At 48.7% G+C, this 21,036-nt stretch overlaps 1 protein-coding gene across 6 annotated transcripts in view; it reads left to right on the plus strand.

The window, feature by feature from the left end:
- The window catches only part of TRAIP (TRAF interacting protein), a 58,460-nt gene that overhangs the window by 2,830 nt on the left and 34,594 nt on the right, over nt 1–21,036 (plus strand). For 5 of the 6 annotated variants that reach the window (XR_004646458.1, XM_034775630.1, XM_034775628.1 and 2 more), the window contains exons 3-6: nt 901–958; nt 6,441–6,524; nt 16,170–16,209; nt 19,771–19,898. Coding sequence is in view for 5 of the 6 variants with exons in the window: in XM_034775630.1 (XP_034631521.1) it covers nt 901–958; nt 6,441–6,524; nt 16,170–16,209; nt 19,771–19,898 (310 nt within the window). In the remaining variant the exon portion in view is untranslated. The remainder of the gene's footprint in view (nt 1–900; nt 959–6,440; nt 6,525–16,169; nt 16,210–19,770; nt 19,899–21,036) is intronic. The other variant, XM_034775632.1, reaches the window with a different exon arrangement.

Consider the following 21,036-nt stretch of genomic DNA (forward strand, 5'->3'; position numbering starts at 1 on the left):
GCTTATATGATTCTCCCTGGGAAGTCTTATTTCTGAGTTTCTCTTGACTGCCAGACAAATAACTCTGGTAACTGAATATCCTCTTTCCTCTTAGCAGCTTCCTTCCCTTGTAGAAAACACCTCTGCTGTTCAAGTCTTTCGTGTCTCTTTTCTTCCTTCCACCTTTTCGTGTTTTGTCTGTTCCCTCTGTCTTCCACGATTCCCACTCTTTCCCCTAAACGTCCTTGTCACAGTGACCCTTCTTCTGGCTAAGGGTGTGGTGCTTGGGCTTCCTTTGTTGATTTTTCACTTTGTTGGAGGAATGTGCTAGTGTGAAATGGGGCTGCAACTTGCAATGCTCTTGAACTCTGATGCAGTGCTGCTCCCTCCCCCTTCATGCTTCTCCCTTCCCCATCTGTGGTCTTGGTTTCCTTTCCCTCTCCATCAGAAATGACGCCATTGTGTTGCTCCTGCACAAAGTGCTTGTCCATGTGCTCCAGCAGGAGCAAGCTAAAGATGAAACATAGCTCAGTGGTTTGAGCATTGGCCTGCTAAACCCAGGGTTGTGAGTTCAATCCTTGAGGGAACCATTTAGGGATCTGGGGCAAAAATCTGTCTGGGGATTGGTCCTGCTGTGAGCAGGGGGTTGGACTAGATGACCTCCTGAGGTCCCTTCCAACCCTGACATTCTATGTTTCTAATCAATTCCATGCTTTTGCTGGAGTTCCTTTACAAGTGTATTTGAGCTGGAGGTATGTGCTCTTCCTATGGGATCAACTCAGTGTGTGGGGGGAGGGGGGCAGAGGGGACATGTGTATACCAGGGCACACTCATCCACACCAAAATGAATCACCCTGGGGATGGTCACTGACTTCAATGAAAGGAACATTCATTGTATATTTTTTTCTCTTTCTCCCTCAGTCTCATCCAGTGGTTTGATACTGCACCGAGTCGGACTTGTCCGCAGTGTAGAATCCAGGTAAATCCTTAATCCTGAACTGTATTTCTGCATCCCAATGCTGTCTACCAGCACTGTCAGAGCTCAGGCCTGAGGGCACAGTGGTGGCTCACAGAGGCATTGACGGCATGCAGAGATTGGCTGTCATTTCTCAGTCACTATCAGACTGTGCTGGGCGTCACTACTTACATTCTAGCAGAGAGGCTAAGGCCTTGGCTACACTTGCAGATGTACAGTGCTGTGAGTTAAACCTGACTTCGTGCAGCTGAGTAGGGAAAGCGCTGCAGTCTGTCCACACTGACAGCTGCCCAGCGCACTGTCGTGGCCACATTTGCGGCAATTGCAGCGCTATTGGGAGCGGTACATTATGGGCAGCTATCCCACAGAGCACCTCTTCCCATTCTGGCGCCGTGGGTTGTGGGAAGGGGGCGTGGGTCCGGGGCATTCTGGGTCCTGTCCCAAAGCCCCGTGATGCATCGCTTCGCATCCCAGAAATCCCTTTGTTTCTGCTCACCTTTGGCGCCATCTTTCAACGGTTTCTGTGCAGCGTGATCGGTCTGCAGGAAATGGAGCCTGAACTGCTGAGGTGTATGCTGACTTATCTCACCAGCACGTCATGTTTGGCTGTCGAACTATTCCTTAAGATACAAAGTGACAGTGAGAGTGAGGAGTCCGATGATGCTATCGAGCCGCGTAATGCTTACGACACAAAATTGCTTGTGGCATTCACGGACATGCTCAGCACCGTGGAACACCGCTTTTGGGCTCGGGAAACAAGCACCGAGTGGTGGGATCACATCATCATGTAAGTCTGGGATGACGAGCAGTGGTTGCAGAACTTTCGGATGAGAAAAGCCACTTTCGTGGGACTGTGTGAGGAGCTCACCCCCACCCTGCGGCGCAAGGACATGAGATTGTGAGCTGTCCTGCCAGTGGAGAAGCGGGTGGCTATTGCAATCTGGAAGCTGACAACTCCAGACACCTACCGGTCGGTCGCAAACCAGTTTGGAGTGGGAAAGTCGACCGTTGGAATCGTGTTGATGAAAGTTTGCAAGGCCATTAATCGCATCCTACGCAGAAGAACCGTGACTCTGGGTAATGTGCAGGAAATAGTGGATGGCTTTACACAAATGGTGTTCCCTAACTGTGGAGGGGCGATAGATGGGACGCACATTCCTATTCTGGCACCACCCCACCTAGGATCCGAGTACGTTAATCGGAAGGGGTATTTCTCTCTTGTTCTCCAGGCGCTTGTGGATCACCGTGGGCGTTTCATTGACATTAACACAGGCTGGCCCGGAAAGGTGCATGACGCACGCATCTTTCAGAACACTTGGCTGTTCAGGAAGATGCAGGACCGGGACTTATTTCCCAGAGCGGAAGATCACGGTAGGGGAAGTTGAAATGCCCATTGTGATCCTTGGAGATCCCGCTTACCCGTTAATGCCGTGGCTCATGAAACCCTACACAGGGAGCCTTGACAGCAGCAAGGAACGGTTCAACTACAGGCTGAGCTGGAGCCGAATGACTGTGGAGTGTGCCTTTGGCCATTTAAAGGGCCGCTGGCGATCTCTGTATGGGAAGCTGAACTTGGCCGAAAACAGCATCCCCGCAGTTATATCCGCGTGCTGTGCCCTCCATAATATTTGTGAAGGGAAGGGTGAAAGCTTCACTCAGGCATGGACCTCCGAGGTTGAACACCTGGAGGCTGAATTTGCACAGCCAGAGATCAGGGCTATTACAGGGTCCCAGCGCGGGGCTGCAAGGATTAGGGATGCCTTGAGGGAGCAATTTGAGGCTGAAAACCAGCAGTGATATCTGGTGCCCTGCACAGGAGTGAAGTGCAGTAGTTCCAATCTTTAGGAATCAGTGTCTGCTAAGCAGACTTGCAGTGCCTGTTTATTTCCTGGGCTAAGGAGTCTTTTACTTTATGCAATAATAAAGAATGTTTTCAAAGCCAAAAAATCCATTTACTGAAAAGGAACAAGGGGGTGGAGCGGGGAACGGTACAATCACAGATTTGCGTATGTCCTGTCTGGTGTGATGTGCAGTGAGTGCTGCACTTCAGGATAGGTATACTGCATGGTGATGGGGGTTGAGTGCAGAGGGTAAGGGTCGTGGTTCTCAGGGCTGGGTGGTGAAGATACTGGTGTTGGAGGCAGCGGGTGGCATGAAGAACATGGAAGTTGGGGAAAGTGGGTTGGAGGTGACAGTGGGGCACAACGGAAAGAGTTTTGGGACAAGGGCTGTAGGAGGGAGGTGGCGTTTGCGTTTGCGGTACTGCTCCTCTTTCTGCATGGCTACGAGCTCCTTGATAGCGTCTGCTTGGCGCTACAGGATGCTTATGAGCCGATCCGTGCTTTGCTGACGATGCTCCGTGCTTTGCTGACGATGCTCCGTGCTTTGCCGCCGGTGCGCTGCGTTTTCCTGGCGGATCCTGCTTTCTCTCTCCCTCCAGTTCTGTGCTTTTTCATTCTCTTTAATAGATTGCCGCATCACTTCTTGCAGCATGTCTTCTTTGCTTTTTCGCGGTCTCTTCCTGAGTCTTTGCAGTCTCTGAGCAGGCGATAAGAGGGACGGCTGAGGTCTCAAGGTTGATGCTGCTGTATAGGCAAAATGCAACATTTAACAGAGGCAGCATTGTTTATACCAGACAGAGTAATGATTCCCCCTGCACTTAAGGAGTAGAAAACACACAGGGTCTACACAATAGCATAATTTTCCCGTCTAAAACAGAGTGCACACATCCCACGGGAGCCTCAAAATGGTGAGTAAGGGGGACTGATTGTTTCAGAGCTGCGCTGTCCTCTGGGTTTTTGTGCCTTGGGGAGAGCCAACAGCTTCAGGGGGCACCTACACTGAACACTGTCCCAACATTTTCCACAGGAGTTCGTCTTGGACAATACCTCTCTGCTGAGGGTGACCTGGGAAGCAAGGGAGGGTCTTCTACTGCAATGCGGCTTCCGCCCTGGCCCATATGCAGCTTGCCTGTGTGCAGCAATGGTCCCCCGGTCCCTCACGGCACAGTGGCGCGGAAACATTAGCCTGGCTGGGACAAGGACCATGGTGGCTCTCCCGATAAACCTGCGCAAGCGCATTGCACACGTTGTGGATGAGACATTTGAGGAGATTACCGAGGCCGATTACCGCGATGTGATAAACCACATCAATGCACTATTCCGCATCTAGGCATGCATGCCTAACCCTCCTCTCCCAAAGAGCCCGCACCGAAAAAATTCCTTCCCGAAAAGAAAAAAAAAAAACCACTTACCAGGAACCTGCTCTTCTGTTTGTCCTCCACCAAGTACCGGCCGCTGCGACTGGCTACCTTCCTCCTGGCTCGAGAAGAGCTCCTGGCTGCATGGCTCCAGGGATTCCGGGGTGTCTCCATCCGGCCCACCACCATCACTCCCGTTTTCCTTCTCCTTCCCCTCCCCCCCACACCCCCAAACCGGCTCTGAAGTGTCCATGGTGGTGCTCGGAGTGGAGGTGGGGTTAACCCCAAGTATCCCATCCAGCTCTTCGTAGAATCGGCAGGTTGCGGGGGGAGCACCCGAGCGGCCGTTTGCGTCGCGGGCTTTGCGATAGGCACTCCGCAGCTCCTTGACTTTAATCCTGCACTGCAGGGCGTCCCGGTCATGGCCCCTTTCCATCATGTCCTTTGATACCTTCCCGAAGGTATTGTAATTCCTACGGCTGGAGCGCAGCTGGGACTGGACAGCTTCCTCCCTGCAAACACTGATGAGGTCCAGCAACTCGCCATTGCTCCATGCTGGGGCTCGCTTGGTGCATGGAGGCATGGTCACCTGGAAAGATTTGCTGATAGCACGCCACGCCACGCCGGGCTGAGCAAACAGTAAGGGGATTTTTAAAATTCCCGGGGAATGTAAAGGGTGGGTCACATGGTTGGTTACCTGAGGCCAGGGCAGTACAGTTTGAACTGATGACCAGAGTGGCTAGAACAAGCATTGTGGGATACTGCCGAATAATTCTGGAGGCCATTCACAGCGCATTGGGCGGCCACACTGGTGCTGCAGCGCTGCAGTGGCAGCGCTGCACTTGCTATTCCTCTCGGAAAGGTGGAGTACATGCAGTGCTGCAACCACGGAGCTACAGCGCTGCAAATGTCTTGCCAGTGTGGACAGGGAGTGAGTTAGAGCGCTGGGGGCGGCTTTACAGCACTGTAACTCGCAAGTGTAGCCAAGGCCTAAGGAGTGAATGGGCCATGGAGACTGAAATCTTCCCTCTAAGCCTCTCCAGGCCAGATTGGGGCACATTGGGAAGCATGTTTTGCTACTTCCAGACCTTCAGGGCTTTTACTGTGGCAAAACTTCACTAGCGCTAAATTGTCCTCCTGGAAAAGAAAAGAGGTGGGGGGAGCTAGGAAATAATCTAGGCCTGAGATTTAAAATTTTTATTAAAGTTAATGTTTAAAATTAAATACACACAAGTTAAGAGGGAAGGTACTGTACATCTGGGGTCAGTACTTCCTAGCTTCCCCAGCTGAGATCAGGACACTGCACATACACATAGTGAGAGACCGTACCTGCTCTGGAGCAGTCTGCCTAAAGAGGGAAAAAAGACAGAGGGTGGGAGACAGGAAGGAGTTTCTCCCTTCTACAGATTAGGAACCAAGGCACAGAGATTCAGTGACTCACTCAAAGGTCACCCAGGGAGTCTGGGCAGAACCAGGAACTGAACCCAGCTCTTCTGAATCCCACCCAGTCCAGTGCCTGAACCCCAAGACCATATTTCTTACATTAGTCTAGTTCTTGTGCCTCACGTTACAGTAATAGTCAAGGTTGGGGGTCTTGGCCTGTGCTAGGCTTTATTGGCTATACTCTGAGCTGAGTTACACGGAGGCGTCAGTTCGCAGCCAACATGTTAATTTTATAGGTGTGCTCCTGTCTTTTTCTTTCCTTTCAAGGTCTTGGCCCTTGTTTCTTCCCTGACTTGTTGATTCTCTGTATTCTTCACCACCTCTTGCATCTCTGGGTTACCATGGAGTTCTCGCGAAATAACATCTTATGTAGCAGTAACTATGCAATTAGCTGGTGTCATGACTGCATATAATACTTAAAACACAAAGCTGTAACGGCATGGGGGGAGGTGGGGAGAGCTATTGCACTCAATTACAGCACCCTTTGCATACAGAGAGCAGCACATACTTCTGTGTTTGGATTTGGCACTGGGTGAGCTCAGCATCAGCTGCTGGGCCTGAGCTGCCAGAGAACAAGCTGCTCTTGACTCAGAAATGCCTGAATCTTTCTGTCAAAATTCCAGGATCTTGCCTGGAGTGACAACTGTAAATCTCAAGTTTGTTGCTTGGGTGACAGATCCAGGATCTCACCATAGAGATATCAAGCGTGTGAACTGACTCCCACCAGCTATACCACACATTACTATCTTGTGATGGGACAGTAACCTTCTCCCATTGTAGCTGTCTGCCTAGCAGAAAAGGTTCTCTCTGCATTTTCACATTCCTCTTTCATGTCTCATCTAGGTCAGCAAAAGACACATCATCAATAAGCTGTTCTTTGATGTTGCCCTGGAGGAGCAGACATCACTGGATGCAGAAAGCATACAGGTATTCTGACTCAGTTCTCTTAACAGCAGCCTGGAGCTACAGTCTGTCCCAACAGCTTCTTTCAGTCACTGGTGGGATCTCTAAAAAGTCCTGGGCTTCAAAGCTGGATCTTGCTGTTCTTTCTCCTGTTTGCCTCTCTGCTTTCTGTCCCTGTCCTCACCACTGAGCTCAGCTCAGCTCTTCCTGCAGAACACCTTCACGTGGTGCTTCACAATGGTCCCTGCTTGTCTCTCAAATGAGGAAGCCATTTCCACCGCTTCGCTCCTTCCCTCTCACTTCTCATCTTCCCTGAAGCCTTTCCCATATGTTATAACTGTTCAAACTCTTTTTGTTCTTGAGGCTCCTTGATTGTCGGGAAGGCTGGGATACAAAGCTTTCCTGCAGCCTGGGGTGGAGAGAGTCCCAAGTTCTATCGAGCCAATTGGCAAACCCTAGAGAACCTGGGCATAGGAGGATGATCCTCTAACTCTCTTGGGGAAGGGCCTATTAAAGGTACACTCAATTTGTTCACTTTATCCATTTAACAGTCCTCTGTGTTTAGGTGAGTGTCACGGACTCACAGGTCGTGCCCACTCTTGGCCGCATACAGTCCCTGCGGGGGGGAAACCCCCGTCAGTGTGACAGCCCTTCTCGGGGGTCCACTCTTGGTGGTTAAGCCCCTCCGCCTCCTGGAACCACACCTCTTTGAGCCTTAGCATGCCTGTCTCTCGCTGTGGGCCCCCTCAGGGAGTCCACTCACTCTGGACCCCAGGGGCCTTCACTCCCAGAGGGAATAATGCAACCCTGTTCTCTAGATCGGAGTGACTCTCAGCCAGCGTAAAACAAGGGTTTATTGAGCGTCTGAACACGGCATAGGAAATTCTCAGGGCCCTCAGGCTGGCCTTCCTCAGCACAGTACATCTAAGTCTCTTCTGCATCCAGGTGGGCTCTGCCTGTTCGCTCTCTCCAGTCCCGAGCCCCCGTGCTTTCCACCTGGGCGTCTGATATCACCTCCCCCAAGCTCCACCTCTGTCCATTTTCTTCTATTCAGGTAAACAGGGTCGCCTGGGCCTCCTCTCCTTTCAGCCGTCCTTTGTTCCCCTCTGTCTGGAACCGGCTGGCCAGGTCACTGGGGTCCTCTCTTCGCAGCCCATTGTCCTCCCACTGGCCAAAACTGGCTGTGACTCCCAAGCTGGGCCTCACGGTGACCAGCCGCTGGGGTATCCATTCTCCAGGCCATTGGCTGGGATCCCAAGTTCCGTCGCTGGTCCTCTGTAACAACAAACTCCTTCTCCCATCACCTTGTTAAACCAGTAACACCCAGGGAAACTGCATCCCACCCCCATGGTATTGAAAAAAACAAGAAAACCCCCCACTTCGTCACATCTCCCTCCCCCCCCGCTTCAACTCGAGTTCAGGGCCCCCGTCCTGTGATAAAGCATCGGCTATAACATTGGCACTCCCCCTCACATGGACCATCTCCATGTCATAACCCTGGAGGAGCAGGCTCCATCTCAGCAGCTTGGCATTAGCCCCTTTCATTTGGTGCAGCCACGTCAGAGGCGAATGGTCAGTGTACACAGTGAAGCGCTGCCCAAATAGATATGGCTGCAGCTTTTTAAGGGCCCACACCATAGCCAGGCATTCCTTTTCTATGGCCGCATAGTGCTGCTCCCAGCGCAGCAACTTCTTGCTCAAGTACACAGTGGGATGTCTCTTGCAAACGTAGTATCAGTTTGCATCAGCACTGCACCCAGTCCGGTGTCTGAGGCATCAGTGAACACCAGGAAGGGTTTGTTAAAATCCGGGTTTACCAGCACCGGGCTTTGGATGAGTGCCCCCTTTAGCACACAGAGAGCCCTTTGGCACTGCCCGATCCAGACCACCTTGTCCGGCTTTCCCTTCCTACAAAGCTCCATGAGGGGAGCTGCCAGGTTGCTAAAGTGTCGCACAAACCTCCAGTAGTACCCTGCCATGCCAATGAAAGCCTGGACCTTGGCTTTGCATACCCTCCTCATCCCCCCCCCTCCTTAGTCTGGTCGCTCCCCACCTTGTGGCCCAGGTATGATACCTCTGCAATCCCCACCTTGCACTTTCCAGCTTTTATGGTCAGTTCTGCATCCTGGAGGTAACCCAGCACCCTCTTCACCTGGGACCACATGTTCTTCCCAGCTCTGGCTAAAGACACAGATATCATCAATATACGCTAGAGCAAAGTCCTCCATCCCCTTAGTAACTGGTCCACCAGGCGCTGGAAGGTGGCAGGTCCCCCTTGAGGCCAGAAGGCAGGACCAGTAACTCAAAGAGTCCTATTGGGATGGTGAAGGCAGACTTAACCCTGGCCTCTGGGTCCAAAGGAACCTGTAAGTAGCCTTTGGTGAGATCCATGGTAGCGAGGTACCGGGCACCCCACAACGTGTCTAGGATCTCATCGGTCCTAGGCATGGGTTAGGCATCAGACACGGTGATGGCATTGAGCTTCTGGTTCTGTGTCGACTATCGGATCAATCCATCCTTCTTGGAGACCAGCACCACAGGAGAGGCCAGGGGCTGGAGGATGGCTGGATCACCCCTAAAGCCAGCATGTCTCCAATCTCTCTCTCCAGGTCCTGGGCTGTTTTCCCAGTGAACCTGAATGGTGAACACCTGATGGGAAGGTTGGCTCCCATTTCTACCTGGTGAACAGCCAGGTCAGTGAGCCCAGGCCAGTCAGAGAACAGCTGCCAGTATGAATGCAGCACATCTCTGATCTCAGCCTACTGGGCAGGGGTTAGCTGGATTGAGAGGGGAATTCATTCCAGCGAGGGGTCAGCCCCTTTTATCATGTCCTTTCTTTCCTCTTGGCTTTGCGTACCCTCCCCATCCCCCCTTCAGAGTCAGGTGAGCATTACCTCATCGCAATCCCAAACTGACCAAAGGAAGGGGGTGACTCCCTTGAGGGTCTAACAGATTCTTTTATTGCTGCCTAAGCCAGTGTCCATTGTTCCTGTGAGGCTGAGCTGGGTTTGTCCCATCCATGTCCTGACGAGGTGTGAACTGCCTCTCTGCTCTTGGAGAGTTTTTGCATGGGCTTGTTCTAAGCCATGAGGATAAATTTTCAGCCTCATAACTATAAACCTTATTATAACAATTACTATAAAATCACTATAACGACCATGCTCAGTGCATTATGAGCCTTCCGAAGACACCAAACATGACAAACTTTGCATTGGATACCACACAATCATTTTATAAAGATGAACGTGGGGGTGTAGGGTGTTCCCCCAAGGTACAAAGCATCACACCCCTGTCTCAATACCATCCATTTGGCTGAATGCCTATATGGCCTTCAGACCCAGCAGAGGGGTTAGACAGTGGAGCCTGTGGGGTCAATCTAGATCAGATCACAAGCCTTCTCAAAGGCTATGAGGTAGGCATCAATATCCCCCCATCCTTAAACTGGGGCAGCAGTTTGGGGTCTAGATTTCCCACAAAACTGGTGTCTCGGGGCCCTTTCCCACTTACCCTCCCCCACCCCCGGCAGGCCCTCTTGGCCCACTTCTCCTCCAACTCGTGCTTTTGCTGTTCTGCACGGTCCGCCAGCCTCCACTCCTCCAGCTCCTTTGTTTTCAGTTCCAGCCTCAGGAGCTCCTCCTGGGAGAAACCTGACTGGGGCCCCCCTGTGCTGATGGGGGAGTCAGGTCTGATAGACTCCTGACTGCTACACGAACTGCCCCCATGGCTACTCCCCGGCTCTCCAGGGGCGCCCCTGGAATCTGGAGCCTGTTCCTGAGACTGGTCATTCTCTACAAGCTGAGCCATCAGCTGCTCTTTAGTGAGCCTCCCCACGCTCAGCCCTCTCTCCCTGCACACCCCTCTTACGGAGCTGCTTATAGGCCATTTCCGCACTGGTTCCTTCAATTCCCTCATTTTATCGCTTGCAGCCACTCACTGCAAAGCCAACAATCTACAGGGTGCGTCCACAAACCGTCCTCTGCTACCATGGATTCACAGGTTGTGCCCACTCTTGGCCCCGTATGGTCCCTGAGGGGAACTCCCTTCAGTGTGACAGCCCTTCTTGGGGGTCCACTCTCGGGGGTCAAGCCCTTCTGCTTCCTGGAACCGCACCTCTCTGAGTCTTAGCACACTTGTCTCTCGCCGTGGGCCCCCTCAGGGAGTCCACTTGCTCTGGACTCCTGGGGCCTCCACTCCCAGAGGGAATAATGCAACCCTGTTCTCTAGATTGGAGTGACTCTCAGCCAGTGTAAAACAGGAGAGTTTATTGAGTGTCTGAACATAGCATAGGAAACTCTCAGGGCCCTCAGGCATGGCCTCCCTCAGCACAGTACATCCAAGTCTCTCCTGCATCCAGGTGGGCTCTGTCTGCTCTCTCTCTCCAGTCCCGAGCCCCTGTGCTTTCCAGCTGGCCATCTGATATCACCTCCCCCAAGCCCTGCCTCTGTCCATTGTCTTCTGTCCAGGTAAACTGGGTCACCTGAGCCTCCTCTACTCTCAGCCATCCTTTCTTCCCCTCTGGCTGGAATTGGCTGGTCAGATCACTGGGGTCTTCTCTTCGCAGCCCATTGTCCTCCCGCTGGCCAGAACCGGCTGTGACTCCTAAGCTGGGCCTCCAGGTCACCAGTCATTGGGGTATCAATTCTCCAGGGCATTGGCTGGGGTCCCAAGTTCTCTCACTGGTTCTCTGTAACAACAAACTCCCTCAACCATCACCTCGTTAAACCAGTAACACCCAAGGAAACTGTGTCCCACCCCCTCGACATGCAAACCATTGAAAAAAAACAAGAAAACCCCCCACTTTGTCACAGTGAGTCACAGTTTCCATGTATACTCAGGCATTTTTTCCCTGTTACTGTGTGCAAGACCCATAAATGAGGGTGGAGTGATTCATAGGTTCCAAGGTCAGAAAAGACCATTGTGATCATGTAGTGTGACTTCCTGTGTCACAGAGACCAAAGAACTTCCCCAGAATAATTCTTAGAGCAGCTCTTTGAGAAAAACATCTAATCTTGATTTAAAACTTATCACTGACTCCACCATGGCCTTGGGTAAATTGTTGAAATGGTTAATTATTTTCACCATTAAAAATTTATACCTTATTTACAGTCAGACTCTGTTGAGCTTCAACTTCCAGCCATTGGATCGTGTTAGACCTTTACTAGATTGAAGAGCCCATTATTAAATATTTGTTCCCTGTGTAAGTACTGATAGACTGATCAAGTTACTCCTTAATCTTTTCTTTGTTAAGCTAAAGAGATGGAGCTCCTTGCATCTATATAAGGCAAGTTTTCTAATCCTTTTCATGTCTCTTCTCCGGGCTCTCTCCAATTTACCAACATCCTTCTTGAATCCAGAACCGTAGCAGCAGTTGCACCAGTGCCAAATACAGAAATAAAATAACCTCTGTGCTCCTACTTGAGATTCTTCTGTTTTATGCATCCAAGAATCACATTAGGCCTTTTGACCACTGTGTTGAACTGGGAGCTCATGTTCAGCTGATTATCACCACTACCCCCAAATCTTTTTTTAGAGTCACTGCTTCCCAGGATAGAGTCCCCCATCCTGCGAGCATGGCCTACATTCTTTGTTCCTAGATGTATACATTTACATTTAGCCACATTAAAATGCACACTGTTTACCAAGCAATCCAGATCACTCTGTGTCAGTGATCTGTCCTCATCACTATTTACCACTCCCCCAATTTTTGTGTCATCTTTAACCATTTTCAGTGACGATTTTATGTTTTCTTCTAGGTCGTTAATAAAAATGTTAAATAACATAGTGCCAAGATCCAGTCCTTGCAGGACTCTCCTGGAAACACACCTGTTAGATGATGATACCCTGTTTACAGTTACATTTGTAGACCTATCAGTTAACCAGTTTTTAATCCATTTAATGTGTGCCATGTTAATTTTATGTTCTAGTTCATCAAAATGTCATGCCTTACAGAAGTTGTTTCCATCAATGCTGTTACCTTTATCAACCAAATTTATAATCTTGTAAAAAAAAAAATCAAGTTAGTTTGACAGGATCTGTTTTCCATAAACTGAGGTTGATTGGCATTTAATTATACTTCCCTCCTTTAATTCCTTATTAATCTAATCCCGTTATCAGCTGCTCTGTTATGTTGTCCAGGAACAATGTCAGACTGACAGGTGTATAATTACCCAGGCCATCCCATTTACCCTTTTAAAAAATTGGCACCTTAGCTTTCTTCCAGTCTTCTGGAATTTCCGTAGAGTTCCAAGACTTATTGAAAATCAACATTAACAGTTCAGTGAGCTCCTCAGCCAACTCTTTCAAAACTCTTGGATGCAAATTATCTGTGCCTGCTGATTTAAAAATGTCTAATTTTAGTAGCTATTTAACATCCTCCTGAGATTCTAGTGGAATGGAAAGAGCATTATCAAATGGTATGACTACCTCATCTGATTTTTTTTTCTCAGAACCCCACATTTGACATGGGAGCAGGTATGGTATGCCAACCTACTTTTAACTCATTGAAATTGACCAGAAATGCCTTTAAACAAAGCAGCATAGGGAAATCTGTAGCTTTATGCTTTCTCTCTTAAAATGAGCATCAGAGTAAAACTGACACACTGGTAACTGCAGGAAAACTGCTTTGATTAGGGATGTATGTAAACTAATCTCTTGATGATAGCAGTGTGTATGGTGTTTAGCTTTGGAAAACTCTGAATGCAAAGAGTTAAATCAGGATATTATGGTGCTCTGTCTTCAAGTCAGTAGTTTAGCATTGGCAAAGTCCTACTTCTGCATGTCTGAGTCAACTGTTTAAAAAGAAGAAAATCACCTTGACCTTGGTATAATGGGATTCTTGTACCCTCTTGTGTTTAAAATCAGCATATGCAGTGATTACCATAATTAACATCGTCATGGCAACTGCTGTGTATTTCATGTGTGTGGGGTGGGGGAGGAATGCAAGACATAACATAGGTAAGTGTCATCTTCAGAAACAGCTAACATATATTGTGGGCTATAATGCATGTGCACAAAAGATGAAGACCTCCTATAAAACATGTCTAATTACCCATAGCTACCTAAAACTATGACTTGGAGCAGATAAATTCTGCCTTTATGCTTGCAAGAACTGGTTTGAATGCATGCTAAATAGATGAGTGGCACTCTCACTGTGGGCTGGCTAGAAAAAAGATCTCTCTAGAAAAGCAATTTTTCTTGCCACTGACTGTTTTTTCTCTCTCATGTTTCTTAAACACTTTTGCAGCTCTTTCTGGGGTCGCATTCTCTTTCCACCTAGTTTTCTCTTCCTGCTTGATTCTTCAGTGAAGTCTTGCTCCTGTGCTTCTAGGTATCGATGTGAGGGCACTCTTCCTGCCCTAGACACAGATACTTGAGATGAATGTGCTATGCCTATACAGAATGAATCTTGCAACTACAGGAGCAAGTCATTGGCTCCCCAGCATGCATCTTTGCTAATTAGCAGGAAGCAGGGCCCTTTAGTACCAGGAGAGAACTGCATGTCTTTGTATGCAAATAGTTAAATTTGTTCACATAGTGTTTAAACTCAGTTTACTGTTTATATTAACAGGGCACAGGGGAAAGCTGAGCAATACCATCACACTGAATGCTTCCTGTTGCCCTGCGATGTTTTCAAAATAGTTTAAATGTGTAATGTTGATCTTCTGGAAGAAGGTTAGCTTGCAGTGCTTATGTGTATGACCAGTAGTTCTCAAACTTTTGTACTGGTGACCCCTTTCACATAGCAAGCCTCTGAGTGTAACCCCCCCCTTATACATTAAAAACATTTTTATATATATATTTAACACCATTATAAATGCTGGATGCAAATCGGGGTTTGGGGTGGAGGCTGACAGCACATGACCCCCCATGTAATAACCTTGTGACCCCCGAGGGGTCCCGACCCCCAGTCTGAGAACCCCCGTGTATGACTATCATGTACAGAATCGTAAACCGTCGGTACTGGGTGATGGAAAAAGCCTTCTTGGTTACGCAGTTTCATCTTTGGGTCAATGCAGGAGGAGCGAAGATGGCAGGGTTTCCTTTTTCCTTTGGAGACTATTCTAAAGCCCAACATATCTCATTTATCCTGTTGTTTAGCCTAAATTTTCCTAGTCTTATCCCATTATTCTTAGGTCTTGTCTTTATGGGGAACTTGACCAGAATAGTTCCCCAAGTGGACATTCTATTTTAGAATAAGTCACTTTATTCTGGAATAATTAGTGCACTATTTGAGCACACTAATTATTCCAAAATAAGGCCCACATGGGGAGCTATTCTGCAATAGTTAATTCTGGTCAATTTCCCTGTGCAGACAAGCCCTTAATTATAGCCACGTGCCTCACAGTAACTAGCCTCTTTCCATCCAGGGTATTTATGCCTTTCAAATAGGTATAAACTGTAAATCCTGTGGCTTCTGCTTCCCTGTCCCTTAGCTGTCACTTAGCCAAATGTCAGTCTCGTCCCTCCAGCTCCCTGGTTATTTTTGTTGCTGTTCTCTGAATTCCTCCATTTGTCAATATCTTTCTGGCAAACAGATGAGAGAATTGAACACAATATTCCAGGTATCATGTAGAGAGAGAGACTATTACCTCTGACAGGATGCCTCTGCATATGCACCTTCTGCGTTGTGTTGGCATTTCTTTCTGTCTAGTTATATTGCAACTCCTGTCCAGCTTGCTGTCTACTGTCCCCTGCAGGTCTCTCAACATTACTGTTTTTCAGGTTTCTTTCTCCCATTAAGTATGTTTCAGATTTTTCCCCAGATCTATTGGCTTCACTTAATTATTCTCTGCCCACTTTTCCAACCCCTTGTAGGTCCCCATTGTATCCTCACTGGGTTTACAGCATCTACCAATTTAGTATTTGTTAATTAAATTAACATGCTATTTTCTCCCTTCTCCAGATTGCTAATGAAGGTATTTAATAAGATGTGATCTTCCCCGGATCCCTATGGTACTTGCCAAACACCACCTCCCCTGACTTGATACTGATCAGTTTATGGTTGCCCTTTATTTAGGGTGCTGCAAGCCAATTGTCAGTTCACATAAGCATCCATATCCAAGCTGATATGAATGAACACTGAATATGGTTTTGTTAGACACTTGCTCACCCACTTCATTTTCTGTCTAGCTGGGCATGTTCAAATCTACCCATTGTTCTGTGTCTAGGGCCCAATTTCATTACATCTATTGCATTCCCTTCAACCACTGAACTCATAATTCTAGTTAAAAATAATCAGCAATCTAGTTCTGTCTGTCAAGATCCTTGCCTTATTGCCTTGTTTAGTTAAGATGTTATGAAAATTTTTTCTCTGACTTCAAATGTTTTCCCTGAGAGGCTTTCCAGAGTTGTTCAACCCAGTAAAAATGACTGACACTGTGAGAAACGAGAGAGTGACAAGGATAAGATAAGACTGGGATGTTCTCTGTGGCAGTCTTGTTCTTCCCCTGAAGCACTACCAGTTTGAGGTGCTCCCCATGTGTCCTGCAGTAGCACTTGGGAATGTTGCATATAACAAGGGCATTCCTCACTATTTTGTTCTGCTCTCAGCACCTGGTCATGTAACTCACTAGGAGAAAGCATTTAGGAATCCTAGAACTCTCCTCTAAGATTAGGTGAAGGTTACTGGGTGGTGCTGCTCCTCATCTGGTTCTTTGTGTTGCATTTCAGAATGAACTGGACAAGGTGAAAGCACAGCTCTCCATGAAAGGTGAGTTCAGAAAGGAAACAGAAGAGTGTTCTGGCCAGCAGTAAGGGCGCAGAGAGAAGGAACATGGGATTGGCAGGCTCTGGGCTTTCTCAAGCTACTGTTTTGTTTTGTGCTGAGGCTTTCAGGTCAGTTTGCAGCAGAAAAGTTGAGGCATTTGTATATGAGGGTGCTCTCTGAGCCTACAGTACAAGTGGGGTCTGAATGAAACCGGTCGGATAGAGCAAACTGGGGATCATGAGTCTTAAGCTTGCTGGGCCAGTAAGTAGAGTAAAGAGACCTGTAGACTTTGTTCAATGCTAGGGCTATTATGTGACACAGAATCATAGACTATCAGGGTTGGAAGGGACCTCAGGAGGTCATCTAGTCCAACCCCCTGCACAAAGCAGGACCAATCCCCAGACAGATTTTTGCCCTAGATCCCTAAATGGCCTCCTCAAGGATTGAACTCACAACCCTGGGTTTAGCAGGCCAGTGCTCAAACCATTGAGCTATCCCTCCCCCCCTTACTGTAATTATGTCCCTTGCAAGATTGTCCCAGCTGACATACTACTGACGGCTCAGTGTAGCGCTTATTCCAGGTGGGAATCAGCAGCAAGCAAAGATTGTTTCATTGAGTTAGGCGTGTTTATCAGGAGACCCACAGCTGCCAAATGTCACTAGCTCATTTCTTCAAGTGTAAAGTGGCACAAGAGGGCTTAATAATTGGGGCCCAAACGGAAATGGGAGAAATTTGGCACTTATTCAGCTACTGCGATGCTGCATCCCCAAAAAAGCAGGCACAATTTGATGTGTGCGTTTCTATTTTCCCATTGCTTTAAAGAGCTCGGGCTCTTTAATTTTAGAGCCTGTTTGATGGAGGCAGGAAAGCGAAAACCCTGGGGATGTTGTCAATGTGTTTTAAGCATTGTCTGTAGGCAGCCTGTCATCAGAACATGAGTCATGAGCAGCCAAAGGAAAATGTCAGTCAGTCTGAGTGACAGAAATCCTGAGACATGAGTTTTCAATAAGCAAAAAAAACCTTTAAAGGGAGCTTGGAGTGGAGAGAGTTTCAGCCATTTCCAAAGAGCCCGCTTTCCTATTGGGTCCTCTGCCCTCTCACATGTGCAAGGCAGACAGAAATAGTTGACTAGATCTATTTATTAGCCTGATAAAAGTTAGAAAATCTATCAGATGCCTATATCAAGGCCCCTCCTTGCAAGCAGTCCGGGGCAGTGACATAGTGAGTAACTGAGCCCCGCCTTCTGGGGAAGAGTGCTGGGACTCCTACCAGAATGCTCTCCAAAGGAATTGCTTTGCAGATTTGCTTTTTTATGTTAGCTAGGAGGTCCTGGACTTTAAGGTCTCCCGGCTGGGAAGGAGAAGCTTTCTTCTGTCCCGTGTCTTGACTGCGTGTCTATTCCTCCTGCCCTGCTAGCCTCAGGGACTCTGCTTGCAGTGCCTCCAGCTTCGATTCCTCCTTTTTCAAGAATCTGCCTCCGCTTGTAGCTTTCCCCAGCAGCAGAATGAAAGTATCCTTGTCAGTTTCACAGCTGCCACAGGGGGTTCTAAAGAGCAGATGTGTACCTGAGAAGAGTCTTGTACAGACCTGAGACCAGTAGCTGAGGTGCTGGATCTGTCTGCAGAGCCCAGGAGGCATTGCTGCACCCTGGTCACATTGGAACATTTTCTTCACATCACAAATACCAGAAATGAAACATTTGTTGGTCCTGAAAGCTTCAGTCCTGCAGAGCTAGCCTCCTGCTACCGCACCAGGGGAAGTCCTGCCTGAAAGTGTGTGCAGTGGGATGCATCCCTCTCACCCCCCCAAAGTATGCTGCTCCTGGATAGGTACAACCACCCAAACAAGTGTGGGAAAACACTTTACTTACAAACCAACCTACTTACCCAGCCACTTCCTATGGCCATCTTGTGGCTATCACTGATTTGTTTGTGTGAGGGTGCGCACACGCACACCAGTTTCTCCCTCTCTTTCCCCTGGTCCCAGCTGGGCATCTTCTGCCTCCTTTCCCAGGGAGGCCATAATCCTGTTTGCCAGCTCAGTTGTTTTTTTGGGATGGCGGCAATGTCACAAAGCCAGCAATGCCTCAGGCCTTGGCAGGGATTGAAGCTGCAGGGCTGCCAAGGTGAGCAAGCCCTTGAGCCCCTCTCCAGTAATGGTCAGCTACTACCAGAGAGCTGATGGAAACCGGGAGGATGAGTGGATTTAAACAGTGCTCAAAAATAGTGCTGCTTTGCTGTCCATGACTGACCATAGTCGCACTGCGAGAGGTGGGGACCACTGCCTTATACAGCTGCAAAACAGGAGCTTTCCAGTGATGTAAAATGTTCTCTGCTGGCTCTGTCAGCTCAGGATACTGGTCAGTCTGACCACCAGCTGGCTTTCCTGCTTCCCTCCAGAACACATTTCAGTTCCAGCAGGATCTGTGCACCTCTGTATCTCATGTGGCTGAAGGCAGGCTGTAACAGGGTGCTGGCTAGGATAAATAAACCAGGCCCCTGTTAGCCCTGTTCCAGAGGAAGAAGGGTATTAGTTGGGCTGGCTGAAGGGCCACGCCCTAATTACCAGAGTGGATCCACCTGCAGGTCTGGGTAGCCAGCCTGCCCTATAAAGCTGGCTAAGAGACAGGAAGCAGGGGGGAGACAGGAAAGGGAGGAGCATGGGTTCTAGATCTCTGCTGGCTGGGAAGCTAGTAGTCTCCCAGAGTGTTGGTCCCTGTAAATATCTGTAAATAAACCGTGGTGGGAACGGACACAAACAATAAAAGGACACGGGTGCTGCACTTCAGTTGGTCTCTGACTGCGTTTGTGGAGGGGTCAGGAAAGGGCGCTGCTACACAGGCTTTATTGCTGGCAGCCAAGGCATCAGAATTGGGGATATTAGTGTGGGGGAGGGGCGATCAGAACAACAGGATTTTAAGGCCTTGTGATGTGCAAGGACTGGAAATGTTCCAGAGTGATAAATCTGCCTTAATCAAGTATCACGTGGCCTTTCAGAGCCCCAGTGTGTTCTGCAGAGCTGTGCTTTAATGCTGCTTCGCTTGTGTGTTTGGGATCTCGCACCCTGAGACACACAGACTGTGGTGAGGGTGAGTGACAGCAGCATAACTGCACAGCAGTGTAATTGCTCTGCACGTAGGCACTGTGTTCCTGTGCACAGCAGCAGCTGTCAAGCCTATCTAAGCATGTACCCTGCACACACGACTTCTCGCTGGGAGAGCAGCGTCGAGGCAGCTCACCAGAGCTTTGTAGTTTTATAAATGTTCTGTTCGGCCTGCAAGGATGCCAGCTCCTTGCACCCAAGCTTGCCTTTCTTGATTAGTAAAGAAATGTTTGAAGTCTACTGGTGCTGGGTGCAGGGATTGCTTAGCACAGGTCCTGTCTGACACATTGCATTCAGTGGGGAGGGGGTCTGATGGGAAATGACTAAGTCTCTGAGAGTTTCTCAATCTGAATTTATGTATCCTGTCTGTCACTCTGGCTGCATATCTGCCCTCAGACCCATGGGTCTCAGGGCTGCCCAGGGCAAGGCATTCCAAGTGCTATGTGAGCATTTCCTTTCAGAGAAGGAGAAGCGAGACTGCCAGTCTATCATAGACACACTGAGGGAGACTGTGGATGTTCACAACGCCACCATCGAGTCGCTCCAGAAAGCCCTGTGTGAGACAGAGATGCTGTGTTCCACTCTCAAGGTACCTTCCTCCATGGGCAGTGTACATCTGATCTGCCCCATTTCTGGCTAAGGTTACAGTCTCACTGGCTCGTCCTCTGGGTCACACTGTCCTCAGGCCTGTGCAGAGAGGACAGGTGGCTCTGCGCTTGGAAGTCTAAGTTCTGTTCCTGGCTCTGAAACCAGCTTCCTGTGTGGGCCCCATCTCTCCAGATGTGAAGTAGAAGAAGAGCAATGGGGCTGCGTTCCCATTTAAGACACTCCTTTAACCTTGTCTGAGCTCCTTGACGAGGTGGTGCTATAGAAGAGCCAAGGGGGCAAAGGGGTAAGGTTCTCTAGGGCAGCAGTGCTATTTCAAGGCGATGTCTTTCAGTTCTAACACACATCACCCTGGGACAGTAATTTCCTGAGGTACCTCCCTTGGACCTGTGCACCTTGGAAGAGGTGAGATATTGGGGAAACAATACACTTATTGAATGAATCTAAAGCAGTTGGAGTACTTGACGTGTTAAGACATTGGGTCTTCTCTGTGCTTAGCCTAAGCGATTTGTGGCTGGGGTGGCTTGTTAGAATCCTGCTTAAAAACAGCATTCCGCTCAAGGCCAGGGAATGAGGGTCTGGCTTGTTGATGCAGTGTCAGTATTGATCTTCCATCGCATCAGTGTGAATGCTCTCTTAGGGAGTGAGACCCTGTTGAGGACTGACACTAGTACCCTGCATTAAATCTTTCTGTAGGCCTGGTGGGGTTCAGTGTGAATTAGTTAATGTTAATTAGTGATTTCTGCCTCCACCCAGGCAAGTTAATTGAAATGTACAGAGAGAAAGTTACAAGCTTAGGCTGGGTTGGACCAACCATTGTGCTGCTGTCAAACCTGTTCTGTAGTCAAGCCACTAACAGGAAATAATCTGTTTGTGTGTGTATATGTATGTGTGTGTCTTTATGTATATAATCATAACTCATGAGTGAATAAACCAGGACAGGGATGGGATGGCCACTTCCCTGTGATGCCCCCCAGGGAAACTGATCTAACTTAATCATAGTGATTGGTCTTAGCTGCTGCTTAATTGAGATGATAGTGCCATAAATTCCACGTATTGGGGGTGCACTTTGTCTGCCACTGAGTAAGATGTGCTTCACCAATTGTGAGTGCGGAGCTGCA

This window comes from Trachemys scripta, chromosome 7, assembly GCF_013100865.1.
Source record: "Trachemys scripta elegans isolate TJP31775 chromosome 7, CAS_Tse_1.0, whole genome shotgun sequence".
Lineage (NCBI taxonomy): Eukaryota > Metazoa > Chordata > Testudines > Emydidae > Trachemys > Trachemys scripta.